The 14,423-nt window shown below is 42.1% G+C and overlaps 2 protein-coding genes across 2 annotated transcripts in view; one reads left to right on the forward strand and one right to left on the reverse strand.

The window, feature by feature from the left end:
* Positions 1–5,004, forward strand: part of LOC115409821 (zinc transporter ZIP4-like) — an 8,976-nt gene extending 3,972 nt beyond the window's left edge. Inside the window, 10 exon segments of the mRNA XM_030121098.1 lie at positions 21–222; positions 321–505; positions 597–792; positions 1,482–1,654; positions 1,794–1,970; positions 2,068–2,172; positions 2,469–2,517; positions 4,280–4,432; positions 4,533–4,720; positions 4,828–5,004. Coding sequence (XP_029976958.1) covers positions 21–222; positions 321–505; positions 597–792; positions 1,482–1,654; positions 1,794–1,970; positions 2,068–2,172; positions 2,469–2,517; positions 4,280–4,432; positions 4,533–4,720; positions 4,828–4,956 — 1,557 coding nt within the window. The 3' untranslated portion in view covers positions 4,957–5,004.
* Positions 5,005–11,446: 6,442 nt separating this feature from the next.
* On the reverse strand, positions 11,447–13,258 carry LOC115409960 (zinc transporter ZIP4-like). The gene is made up of 3 exons (XM_030121326.1): positions 12,991–13,258; positions 11,727–12,041; positions 11,447–11,588 (listed from the first exon to the last, which is right to left on the reverse strand). Exons 1-3 carry the CDS (start codon positions 13,198–13,200, stop codon positions 11,460–11,462), a joined length of 654 nt encoding a protein of 217 aa, XP_029977186.1. The 5' UTR covers positions 13,201–13,258; the 3' UTR covers positions 11,447–11,459.
* Positions 13,259–14,423: the final 1,165 nt, after the last annotated feature.

Here is a 14,423-nt window from a genome sequence, read left to right on the forward strand (position 1 = left end):
GGTTTCTTTTTGACATCCAGATCTGTCTGACACCCAGTATCATCATGACGGAGGTCAACGCATCTTCAGGACATGACGTGGTAGATGTGGGAGTCGTTTTGGGCCGCGTCCTGTATCACGGCCTGCACGGACATTGCTTCACAGATAAACTGCTGCCTGAAGAGAAATTCTTCCTGGACTACATTATGCATCTAATTGGGTCAGAGGGTTTCTCTATTGAAGGTAAACATCCTGAAAATGTTTGATCTTTGTGTTTATTCTGGCAACTATTTTACTCTCTGGGATATAAAACATTTTTTAAATATATTTTTACTGTGCAGCTTTGGAGTCACTGATGAAAACATTGAATATTGGACCTCAAGAGAGCGACCATGATCATGACCACGGTCATGGTCATGATCATGACCACGGTCATGTGCACGATGAGCATTCTGATCACAGCAGTCGGAGACAGAGGAACCATGAACACGATGAAACACATGGCCACAATTCCACCTGGGATCATGTTTGTATACACACACAATATTATAATATTTCATTAAAATGAAGTTGGAAAGTGTTGAGTTCTTGAAATATGATTCCAAAATAACATCCAGTGTTTTCTCCTTTTCTAGCATTGTTTCTCTGCTGATGATCTGGTTTCGATCTACGGACTACTAGAAAATGGCTCCTCTTCTCTGGATCGATCTGATGTGGCTCGACTCAGTCCCGCATTCGTCCAACAGATCCTCAGTGGAGCTTGCGTACCAGTCACTGAACCAACAATTCCAGATTCACTCTCCATGACTGAAAGTATGTTTATCGTAGACAAATACAACCACTACTACGAGCCCTTTAATGTAAAACTTTAGTGTTGATAACTTTATGCACAGAGGTTCCCTTAAAGCTCGTGTCTGGAGTTTCTGTTAATTTCTAATGTATGTATCATTTTTTAACAGAGCTTAAATGTGTCAGTCTGGTTCGACACTATAATATAATATTAGCATAAAGGAATATAAAAATGTATTGATGATCCCCGCCTTCGTCTCATAGACCCCCATGTTATCCGAAAAAGCACCGGTCAGCTTCAGCCAATAGATTTCGAGCTTCCACTTTGTCATGCTGTCAATCAACCTGTGCGCGCAGCCACAGAGCACGGCCACTCGCCCAGGCAGAGGTGAGTTAGCTCCGCAGCAGCCGCCGCACTTACCTCGGATATATCCACTGTCTGCTGAATATCCACCGTAAACAGCTAAACATGTAGGATGCTGTAGGACTCGGAGGCTCTCATTTTCACCCGACAGATAATGCAGGTGCACAATTAAAGGGGCGTGGCTTGGTCGCTCATGAAAGCAGAGGGAGGGCGGAACCTCGAGACGTTGGATTAAAAAAAACTCTGTCTTTCAAAACTCCAGACACAAGCTTTAAATGTGTAGAAGCAACATGTTGAAATGGGTTTATTTCTCAATACACCTCTTATGCTTTGTCTTTTGTCCATGAAGGATACCTCTATGCAACCCTTGCCAACGTGGTGATAACACTGATGGCCATGAATGGAATTGTGATCTTGCTGTTCACCTCTTGCACCAGCGCTTTCCAGCTGTGCATACAGTTTTGCATCAGCCTGGCTGTAGGCTCCCTAAGTGGAGATGCCCTACTGCACCTCGTACCCGTGGTACGTTGTCTAGAATATCTTTATAGCAAGTTTGTTAACTAATATATTTCAGTAGTGCTTGTGCTATTTTCTCTTTGGCATTCTGTTGATTTTTTTTGCCAGCTTGTACTCATTATGACTTCTTCTGGTCTTTGTCTAGGCCTTGGGTTTGCACTCACATGAGGGCGAGCATTCACATAGTCATGACGAAGTCCCAGATTACGTCTACAAAATGCTGGTTGCTGTGGCCGCAGTCTATTTATTTTACCTGATGGAAATGATCTTTTGTCTTATTACGTATAAAGATCATGGTCATCAATATCAACTTGATCATGGGGTAAGAAGAAAAACCTGCGCTTTCCTTAAATACAGTAGCTCTTTATTTTTATATCTCCAGTAAAATGACTGATTGTATTGTTCTTGTTTCACTTTAGAATGACTCAGACCCCCACCACTGTGATCATGGGAGGGTTTTAGAAAAGTTTCAACAGGAGATGGCAGAAAAAAAGAAATCTCAGTCGGCATCGAAAACAGAGCTGGTGAGAAATATGCACAAAACGTTGAAAGCTTTATTTCAAGTATTGATTTCAACATCATCCAAGTAAATTACACAAATGCTACTGCATGATTTGTGATTCCAGATGGAAAAGAAAAAAGTTATTGCTTCTTTATGTTTGTGCTGGAATTTCAATTATTACAGCTTTATGATATCTCCACATTTTCCGTCAAGCATCGAATAACATCTTCAATAATTATCAGGCTGGAAATGTGATCAAACTTCACCACCAGGACTGATACATAATGACCTGTATTTTGCATTATGTATACATTTCAGGTTGACTATGAAAATGACACAGCTGTGGAGGTGAAGGAGCGCACAAGAAGTGAGTAGAGTTCAATGACACAAAAGCAAATGTAGAGCAGGGCGATATGGCCTCAAATCAATATCATGATATATTGATGAAAATGTCTTCTCTGTAGGAGATCTGGAAACTCCGCTGAGAAATTATTAATGCTTAGGTGGTTCCAGATGTTTCCAGTATGATGTGGTGTTATGGTCAGCTGAGAATGCAACAGAACTGGACGTCTGCGTTCCCTGAGCTATAGATGAGCCGAACTTGTTTGTTTACATCTCCTCCTCCTAGATTCTGTCCAGATGAGACTGAACCATCTGTTTTCTCCTCCTTGTTCTTAAAGGAATACTTAAGATTTTTGACCCACGCCCTATCCCTATCATTGACAAAGCTAGACAAGCTCATAAATATCTTTTTTGTGTCTCTGCGTCTAGTGGCTGGTTCCCAGCTGTTAGCATCGTAGTTAGCTTAGCTCAATTGCTGGAAGTCAATAGGAAACAGAGCCGAACTGACGAAAGTGGACAAAATACTCCTTACAGTGGTCCAGGGGATGGCGTATTAGCACATGAAGTAAATCCGAATGGTTATAATACATTTTAAAAGATTTGTTATCTTTTCAATCCGTTAAAATAACGTTTTGATACACACAGATCTGCACAAGCATAGTGCTACGCAGAAGGATATACCGGCACACAGCGGCTGAGTCTATGGCTTCTACTGCTGTGCTCCGGTATATCCTTCCGCGGAGCACTACGCATGTGCAGGTCTGTGTGTATCAAAACGTTATTTTAACGGATTGAAAAGATAACACGTCTTTAAAAATGTTTTATAACCATTCAGATTTACTTCACGTGCTAATACACCATCCCCTGGACCACTGTAAGGAGTATTTTGTCCACTTTCATCAGTTCGGCTCTGCTTCCTATTGACTTCCAGCAATTGAACTAAGCTAACTACGATGCTAACAGCTGGGAACCAGCCACTGGACGCAGAGACACAAAAAGGTATTTATGAGCTTGTCTAACTTTGTCAATGATGGGGATAGGGCATGGGTCAAAAATCTTCGGAGTATTCCTTTAAAAAGTTTCCCGTCCACACAGCACCGCTGCTGGAAATATCTACATCTTCAATATGAAAGGGCCTCAAAATGATGTCGTTCACCTGCCGGGCCTTTAGATGGTGCTGTCACTCAGCCAAGCCGCAGAGACACCACACAGAGGAAGACATTGAGCATGGACTTGGAGCTGCACATGGAGTTTAATGTGAAGAAAGTGCAATGTAAACAAACAACACCAGAAGATATGGCCTTATTCAATAAAACAGCATGAGGACCTTCTGCAAGCAGAAATATAGCAATCAGCTGATCAGCAGTTTTACTGTCCGGGACGGTTGGACAAGCATTAATCTTCAGCCCTGCATGAGCAGGTAGCAGCTAAACTTGCATGTCCCTGTACTACATGTACAGGGATCAGAGGGTCAACATGGGGTCTGTCTGATCTGCTGACAAAGTTTCTTCTGCTGGTTATGTGACTTTAAGCAGAAGCTGGTGGAGCCACGTAGTGCAGCGTCTTAAAGAGACATGAACACAGCTAACCTACACAGCCAAAACAGTCTTTATTTTCTTCTTCTTTTTTTTTTTTTTTTTTTTTTGTTAACACGGAATATACCGATATGGGCAAACTGACCTCGGTTATTGTAGTGCATTTCGGTATATCGCCCAGGCCTAAACAAACCCATCATCAAGCTGAAATGACGGTGCTTATTACTGAAGCTTCCCTGTTTGTGTCCACAGCAATGCGTATGCTGCCTTTAATGATCACCATCGGTGACGGGATTCACAACTTTGCAGACGGATTAGCAATGGGTGCGGCTTTCTCCGTGTCATGGAAGTCTGGTTTGGCCACGTCGTTGGCTGTTTTGTGCCACGAACTGCCACATGAACTCGGTAAACACAACTCTCAAACACAATCAAAAGCTTGTTGTCCAATCTGATCAATCTTGTCAGGATTCATTCACATCATCCTGCTGCCCTTCTTTCTCTGCAGGCGATTTTGCCGTTTTGCTCCACAGTGGTTTGTCCATCCGCAAGGCTTTGCTTTTGAACATTGGCAGCGCCATGATGTCTTTTATCGGTCTGTACATCGGTCTGTCAGTGGCCACTGACGAGGCGGCCCAGCAGTGGATCGCTGCTATTACTGCAGGACTCTTCCTGTACGTGGGACTGGCAGACATGGTGAGTGTTGCTGAGACCAGATTAATCAATCTAACATCTCTCTCAGGGAGTTGGAGGATGGACCTCCCCTCACAGAGCCTGAACTTTCCCTTTCTTTGTGATTCCAGCTGCCCACCTTGCTCCATGTCAACAGCAAGAGACCCTGGCTGATGTTTGCGCTGCAGAACGCTGGCCTTCTGACTGGATGGGTGGCTTTATTGTTATTGTCACTTTATGAAGGGAATCTGCACTTTTAACGGGACTGTGAGCCTGTTTAATGGGTCCATCCCAGTCTGAGATCAGCAGTGCTGATGACTCAGAATAACGTGACCGGGAGTCCAGGACCTCCAGGGATGAGCTGATGTGTGCTAAAGGTGACAGAACATGTCACTTCATAAACTTTAACATGAAGACATAACATTTTTCTGCATAATGTTATAAAGTTGTTATAAAACATTTAAAAAAAATTTTAACAATTTTTTTTTATGATTTTAAATTCGGACAAAGCTGTTGTTGTTAAGCACTATGTGATATGTACTGTATCTGACACTGGAAAGCTGTTGAGTATTTGAAATCCATGGATGTTACTCAGTTATGTAGAAAAGAGTTTTTTCTCGTTGACAGTGTATAAGATGGACGGAGCATCTGGCTCGAAAAATGATGCCTACCCAGAAGTGTCAAAAACTTGCAGTGCCACAGTGTCCACCAGGGGCTGGCCCAAAAAGGCTGTGACTCCACTCCCATTCAAAATAAAAAAATAGTAAAAATCAATAAAATCCTTCCAGCTGCTTTCAGGAGGTTTACATTAAGGAAACAACATTAGGATTAAGTTCTCCTCTAATTGTTATTTTCTGCACCGACCTCTGGCCGGGGAGAAGCTCCGCTTGTAGCCGCTAACGGACTGTCATGCTGGTCCTGGTTAAATGCATAAACAGTGTAAATGTATTCTTACTGACACGTAAATAACATGCAAAGACTATGAAATCAGTTTATAGCAGACCATCACATTATCACACAACACCTCAGTCCTCAGTTCGCCGCCAGGCCCTGCCCCTTGCTGCCCCAGTGTCTTTTTTTTTTTTTTTTTCATCTCTGGCTCCAAAAGTCCAACATGTCAGCCTCCAAGCTGGCTTAATTTTCTGAACTGAGAAACAAATGCTCTGTCTATCTTATAGGTAACTTATAGATAACAGGTGACACCTAATGACACTTTATGTCATTAAAGTAACATTTCAGACAGAAAAGTCACTTCATTGTCAAAGTACAGTATTCATCAGATTTGAATCTACAGTAAATGAGAACTGGTAATAATACTGCTTGAGTTTGTTTTGCTGCTATAAGAGTCCGTTGAGAACAAATATTAGACCAGACTGTAAGTACGTTTTTGCCAAGGTATTAAACATCTTTGAATGAACTTCTGTGCTTTAAGATATATCCTTTTTGTCAAGCACAAATGTATAATTATACTAATTTCTGGCAACACATTGAAAACTTATGATGATGATATATTGTATACAAAAGGGAGTAAATGAAACAGTACTAGTTGGTGTTGTAGCCCTGCACGTGCTTCTGTTGGACTAAGCAATTCAAGCAGTTTGTCCTTTCCAGGACACTGTAGTTTGTAAGTGTTCTGTTGAGGGTGACTTGTTTTGCTATTCTTTTCTTTCTACTGTTATAGGTAAGCAGTGTTCCTGGCAGCCCACATGTTGCACAGAACACATAAATCAAATTACAGTTAAACAATTATTGTCTTCAAAATATGTTCTTGTGTTATGTCAAGCGCGATTTAGTCTGACTTTACAGATTGTGTGTGGATCATTACAGCCTGAATTTCTTTCATTAGTGTGTGTTAATGTGGGCAGCTATCGGGGTGTTATAGGGACATACAGTGTTGGACTTGATGATTGTGTGTATTGAGAACGTCCACAAATCTTTCTTGTATGATTGACAACATAACACAAAGCGGGTCATTGGACAGTGTGTATTGTCTCAAAGATTAGATATGAGAGATCCCTCTGTGTGTGTGTGTGTGTGTGTGTGTGTGTGTGTGTGTGTGTGTGTGTGTGTGTGTGTGTGTGTGTGTGTGTTCTTGTATTTCTATCCTTGTCGGGGCCAAATGTCCCCACAAGGATAGCAAAACGTGGAACGACGTGCCTTGTGGGGACCTTTTTCCGGTCCTAAGTAGGAGAAACAGTGTTTTCTTGACCATGTTGTTGTTACTGAAAAAAGTAAAAGTGCAAAAACATTTCTTTAGGGTTAGGCTGTGTTGTGGTGTGGGTTAGGGTTAGGGTAAGGGTCAGGGTTAGGGGCTAGACATGAATGGGAGTCAATGGACGGTCCCCACAAGGATAGAAATACAAGACTGTGTGTGTGTGTGTGTGTGTGTGTGTGTGTGTGTGTGTGTGTGTGTGTGTGTGTGTGTGTGTGTGTGTGTGTGTGTGTGTGTGCGTGCGTGCATGCATGTATTCCGAGGCAGATGTCCAGAGTCCCATGTCATAAACATGCATGCAAGTTCAAGGGTCTGCAAGAGTTGAAATGCACAAGATGTTGCTTTTTGCTCTCTAAAATTACAACTAAAAGCAAATAAAACTAACACTTAAACAAAAAGCAGCAGTAATTCCCAACTGTTTCTTTCTGTTTTACATTTACATGGACACTGCTGGTAGCGAGGCCATCACCAATACAACTATACAGAGAAATCTGAGGTGGAGAACATGTGGCGAGAATGGAGCGGGACCAAATCACATAGATCACATCATCTGAGAGATCCTAAATCCTCTGTCACAGGAAGTTGCCATAGCAGTGGGTTAATGATGATCACTAAACTATAGTTTTCAAGAGGTATGAATTCGATGGGTCCTTGAAAAGCAGCAAAATAAAAGAATAATACAAGTATATCATGTATTATTTTATTATTATTACAATATAATTACAATGTTCATTTTCTTAATTTTTTAACCTTCCAACTACTTTGTATGTATGATATTCTTGATAAGGAACAAACAATTTGCATTGAGGTTACATGGAGCAGCTGCACCCTCTGGTGGCTCCGAGAATCACTTGCATTTCATCCAACTCATACACTCTCATTCTCACCTCGGCCAATAGAGAGTTCCCAGTCTGGGAGCTGACTGGGAAGCTGTTCTACATACAATAAGTAGGTGTGTTTAGCTTTGAGTTAACTTTTAAAAAAAGAAAGAAAAGAAAAAGTATTTTGGAAAACAATGTGTATTTTTTTCAAGGTGGAAAGCTTCCATGAAAGGAGATGGTTCAGGGATCTGATTGTGATGCCTCAAGTTGCTTTCTATTCATGGCACATCTGACTGAGAGACTTTAAAGTAATTTTCCCAACACTGTCCAACACTGTGGGGTGTTTTCAGTGACTCTCATGGGAAGAACATCGGCAGTCTCACTGACTGTCTGATGGACTACATCCATTTTTATGTGGAGAACATTGCACTAACGAGGGCTGTGCGAAGTTTCTCCAACAGCAAGCCCTGGATGAAATTTAAGACATTAAGGCTTCGCTTGAAGGAGAAGAGGAGAGCTTTTCTTTCTGGAAACAAAGAGGAGCTGAAATCTGTGCAGAGGGAGCTCAGGAGGATGATTTGGAGGAATAAATACTGCTACAGAAATTAAATGTAACAAAAGTTACGAATGTAACTGTGGTTCTATGAATCCCGGATGACCACCAGAAAGTGCCGCTGTCACGCTGAAAGCACCTCTCCACTATTTCATCCCTCCTGACTGCCAGAAGTGGCAGCGGCACATATTTTGCACAGGGGTACTCCCCTCAGGGCGGCCCTCTGTCTCTCTCCATGGACGGACTCCTTGGCACGCTCTCCAACCAGGACCGCAGATGCTTCACCACCACCTCTCCGACTGCTCTGCAAGTGCAGACAGAAGCCACTGGTTTTCCTCCGTACATGCGCCATCTCCGCCCTCAGGTCAGCCAGTGCTCTCCAGCAGTGTCTCTGCCTTGCTGCCCCACATTGGGCGCCACTGTGACAGGTCTGTGGGTGCAGAGGCATGGAGGACACCATCTGATTCAAAGTTTCCGACTTTCCGTCATTTATTCAGGTCTGAGAACACAAAAACAAAACCACACTGCCTGGCGCACCTTACTGGCCTAACTCCAGGCAGCAACCAAAAACTTGTCTGCCCAGCAGCACAAAATCCCGCTGACCATCATCTCCTCTGTGTCTGCTCTTCTTCTCCCCATGAAGCTCTCTCTGTGGGTGAAACTCTCTTAAGCCTCTGCTGGCCATGAGAGAAGGAGGGGAAAGCAATCAATCACCACCTTCAGGTAATTCTAATCAACTCTCCCTCAGCAGCTCCCCCAACAGCCAGCTTGGTCACCCCTCTCTTTCTGCCCCCACATCCACGGTTAGCCATGGCCCACCACCTCAGGGAGGAGGAGGCCTGGGGTGTGCCAGTGCGTCTTGGCTCAGTGGCTGGTGGTTCTCCTCAGGGAAAATCAAGTAAACAGTGGGTGGACTCCTTTGAGGTAATACCCATCCCGCCGAAAAGACTCCAAGTTGTGTGTGCCACCTCCAAGTGGAGGCACCACTCTCCTGGTGGAGGACTCCTCTGTGAGAGGGAGTCTGTCAGTGGGTTCAGGTCCCCTGGTAGATGAATGGCCTGCAGGCTGGCCAAGCAAGTCACAGCCCATCTGAGAAGTTGTTCGGAGACCTGCAACAACTGGGCGGACCTGGTGCCGCCCTGGTGGTTGATGTGGAAGATGGCTGAGGTGTTGTCTGATCGTACGAATATGTGCCTTCCCTTCAGGAATGGCAAGAAATATGAGAGGGCCAGCTGTACTGCCCACACAGATTACTGCCCCCGAACTGCCATGTGCTGCCAGATGGCACCCAACCTTGAGAGCCTGGCATCCGTGGTGACAGCCCCATCACGGGCAGAGGCCACACCCAATGGGACACCCCTCGACAGGAAGGCCTGTGCCCCCATGGAGCCAGGGAGCACTGCTGCGACACCCTGAGCTTCCAGCGATGGTGCCCCTTGGCATTCAAGGACAAAGACAATGTGTCATCTGCTCAGTGTGTTGCAACTCACACAGCAGTCACAAAATGCTCTCTGCAGCCCCAGTTAATACCAACATCATGACAGCCTCTAAACCTAATGAAAGTCTTTCTTTTCTTGTTTCTGACTCAGGATTAGCACCATCAGTTCCAAACTGTTTTCCACTACTGGTTTTCAGTACATTAGCAACAGAAGTAGCCGTATTAGCAGTGTTAAGAGACTTTTATATTGTGTACTTAATTTATATTGTGTACTGAATTTGGTTTGTAATTGCACTGCTGTCATGAGGTGGAGTATTTTGTGTTCACCACAGTGAGGCGCAAGTTCTCAGGTATGCCATGAAAAATATTTTTTCAAGAGTTCAGAGTTCATTCATTCCCTCCTTGACAGAACGTCATAGTGTCCAATTAATACGCCATACAGGCTGAACATATTGTTATCGCTGTCATATTTTTCCCAATTTCAGCGCTGGCGAGGCTGCATATCTCAACAGGCAGGTCACTAACAGGTTAGCAAGCTAATAAAACTTTAGCTTATAGAGTTCATGCCTGTACCATATCTGTGGATGTTTGTTCATGTTTGAGGTGGAATCCCTGGATGTTGAGAGCATTCTCACAGCTGGTAGGCATAATTTGCATTGTACAGAGAGGCTATGGGCCTTCTCAGACTGAAGTACAAAATTAGGTCCAAGTTTCCAGTCAGAGAAAGCGTTTTTTCTCCCTGGGAGCAGCCATGACTCGAGCAGCAGGTGGCAAAATCCAAGGCATTGAGTGTTTCGTTCACTTTTAAACAGAAAACAGAAACGTGGGCTTCTCCAAGATAGCAGTCGATGCAGCATCTACTGTTTATATGTCTAAGGTATCTTCTATTTACATATCTATAGTAGTGATTTGTGCCGGAAAGTGTTACAATGTCTGTGGACGGCACATGTGTCTTGTATATTCCATCTGATTTCAAGTGTAATATTTGTAGCAGTAGGATTACTGTTCCCGTTGTGCTTTTTCAAACAAACAACTAATCATTTCGTATGTTGCTTTTTTTTTTGTATGGTTCTGTTAAAGTTCAAGTCATGTAAAAAAGAAGCAGAAAAAAGTATGTCTTGAGCTAAAAGGAGGAGGTGAAGCAGTAGGACAACTGTTCCCATGATGCTTGAATAATCAATTTTGGGAATAAGTGCGTGAAAATGGATATAAATTTACCAGTAGTCCAACATGGAAAGAGTTCATCTACAATGTCAACCTCGGATCCTTTAAAACCCCACGGATTATCTCCAAATTTGATAAAATGAAGACAAATCTTTGTTGGCGAGAGTGTGAGCAAATTCTTGATCACACACATTTTTTTTTGGGATTGTCCTAAATTGGGAAAGTTTTGGGAAGGGATTAAACTAGAAATCCGTAAAATTTTGCAAGTAAATACCCACTGATCTTTGTTTTAGGAGTGCTTCTTTATGACTTTGTGTGAAAAGAAAAAATGTATTCATTTAAAAATCCTTGCTATGGTGGCAAAAAGGTTTATAACTGTGTCTTGGTGTAAGCTGTGACCCCCTACTGTTGATCAATGGAAAGAGCGACTCATCAAGGTATACACTATGGAAAAAGTATCAGCAAAGCTCAACCTGACCATGGACATATTTGAAAAAAGTGGACTCCAATAATGACCTATTTAGGACTATCTTTATTGTTCAAAACAAAAAAGATTTTTTTTCCTCTGGCAGCCATTAAGCTGTGAAGCAACTTCCGAGCAGGGCGTGATACAGGAGGCGGCCCAGAGCGACTCCCACCTCCACTTCCTCGAATTCTGAGAATACGTTGACCTCCACCATGACGTCAGTGGGCGTCACACAGACCTAGAAATCAAAAAGGAGTCAAAGTTAATCAATATATTTCCAAAGTTCATTATTTCAGGAGCCAACTCTGACTACATTCGCAAAAACCATCTTATATTGTCATCATTGATGCACTAACTTATAATATCTGATGTTTACCTCATTGGGCAAAGATGCATAGTGAAGTTTCAGTTCCGCAAACACAGCCTCCAGTCCATGAGTGTCTATGTAGTCGTGAGCGTGTCCGAGATCTGCTCTGTGCTCGTGATGGACGACATTGTGTAAGAACTCTTCAGTTTTGTCGAACCACAGCCCTTCTGCAATGGCGGCGCAGGCCACGTTGGGAGAGGAGAGGTACATGATGGCGCCGGAGGCAAAAGCCCCGAACTGAGAGACACTGACGGCATTTTCACCGCTGCGGTGCTCGTGATTGTGACCATTCAGCAGCTGGTGAACAGATCCTGCAAGATCACACTACAGAGAGAAAAAGAAACAAATAAAGAGCGATTATGAACTGTTGACTAACACAGTTGTCAGAAAACACATCTATCATCTCTAGTCTTGTCATAATAGAAATTCATATATGTCAAATAATCTCATGTTCAATGTACATAAAATTACCAGCAAATTACTTTAGAATCTAGAAACTCTATCCTTTCACTTTTCCATTCACCAAAGAGAATAGTATCAGAAAAAAATAAATCACAATGTTCAAGAAAGGAAGCACGAAAAAATTTAACAGAGAAAAATTAGCCAATGTGACGCTGAAGCTTGTTTCACTGAGAATAAAAGAAATATTTAATAAATAGCTCTCAACAAAACAATAAAAACACATTCTGTTTACCACTATTACAATGAATCTTGCATCTAGTGTTATTTCTCAGGCCTATAACTGATTATAACACTTCCTTTACCCAACAAAGACAACAGAAACCCTTGTGTACAACAAAAAAGACAATGTCCAGCATGTTGCAATCATTTTCCACAATCATTTTTCAACACTATTTCCTCTTTAAACTGAATGTTAAATTGATAGTATTGCTGTAGGTTAAAAAAAAAACCCTCAACATTGTGGATTTATTATGAGTTTGTATAGAGAGGGTGTTAGTCCAGTTGAAAAAAAAAAGTTGATAAAGTATGAGACAAAATATAACAATAATCTATTTGGAGGTTGGATTATTAATTGCATCTATTTGGTACCAAAGGGAAGACTGTGTCCACGACTTAAATCCACAGTCAAACTGTCAGGAAATTTTCACCCTCCCTGACATCAATTCAGCAATTGTTATAGAAACTGAAAAAAAGGGTTTATTTCAATAAAAATTATAAGTAAAAATTTTTACTTATAATGACCATAATCTTAGCTGATCTTTTCAACTACACTTATTTAACTTTTTTCATGACAATACTGCGGGGAACGTACCTTCGTGCACGGGACTGTACCGCACTGCACGCGATCCTCGAGCTTACTGAAGAGCGCGCGGACCACGTCCTCGTTCAGGTCCGCCTGGTCCGGGGACACCACGGCCACCACGTCGCGGTAGACCTCGTCCACGGTGGCGGCTCCCGACGCGGAGCCGAGCAGACCCCAGCAGGAGCAGAGGAGCAGAAGAGGCAGCGCGGAGGAAAACATCTTCGAGCCTTTCTTGGTCTTCGGGCAGACGTGGAATCAGGCAGCGCAGGCTGGCAGTCCAGCGGGATTTCAGCAGAACTCCTCGGAGCTCAGCCGGCGGCTTTTATCCTCTCAGACCCCTCTGCGGGCTCGCGGCACCGGGACTCGTGATTGGTTGAGAGCTGCCTCGCGCTGACCCACAGCTGTCTATTGAAACTGTGATAAAGCGTACAGAGCTGAGGAGTAACGGATTACATGTAACGACGTTACTTAATAAGGGAACAAATAAATGTAACTGTAATCCGTTACAGTATATAATCTGTAATCTCATTTTTTAGCCTCTATGATGTGGTTATTTTTTTGTAAAGTTTGTTTGAAATAAAGATGTTTTTTAAAGGTATATCTGATTAAAAAAAACATGGATTACCCTTGAAAATATTGAGCATATATCGAAACCCTTATCAAAGGTTATATCAGGAAACACGTGACTAGAAAGATGAATAGTTCATGTAGCCAACAGACAGTTTTCTGGCATCATCATGCAGGAATTAAGGTAAACACTGAGAAGATTAAAATATATAAAGATGTTCATTGATCTGCTGGTCACACCCATTGTATCTATAAAATTATAGAAGATTGCACTGCAAAAACTGCAAAAATTCCAAATCTCACCAAGTTCATTATTCTTGTTTTCAGTCAAAATGCCTCATCCCACTTGATTTAAGATAAATGTAAGACAGAGAGACTTATTTCTTGATTTAAAATTCTTATACTAAGATCTCATTTTAAGTCAAATTTCCTAGCTGCATGGACGGATAATTTCACTAGTTTTAAGAGTAATTTTCTTTAATTTAGTGTTGATATCTTTTTCTAGTGACGATACCATTTTTTGCAGTGTGTAATCTGTATGATCTTAATGTATTGAGTTTTTAGGAGACTGGTTGAAATTCCTCCACTGAGCAGATTTTTAAGGTCATCCGGTGCTATAGTCACATATCTTCAGGAAATTCATCATAGTTCATGCAGACTAGACATTATTTCATCAGGAGTGTGTGAATGATGGAATGTTGCAGAATTTTGTACATATCAGAGATTTTGTTTTAATGCATTTCACTTGCTTTGTTTCTTAGAATCATCTGTTCAAAAAAAAAAAATTAAATACGTGCATGGCTTCAGTTATAAAGTATTGTTGGTAAATTGTATTTTCACAAATGTATAATTTAACAAAAGTGCAGTGCAGAAGT

This window comes from Salarias fasciatus, chromosome 22 (assembly GCF_902148845.1).
Source record: "Salarias fasciatus chromosome 22, fSalaFa1.1, whole genome shotgun sequence".
NCBI classification, from domain to species: Eukaryota; Metazoa; Chordata; class Actinopteri; order Blenniiformes; family Blenniidae; genus Salarias; species Salarias fasciatus.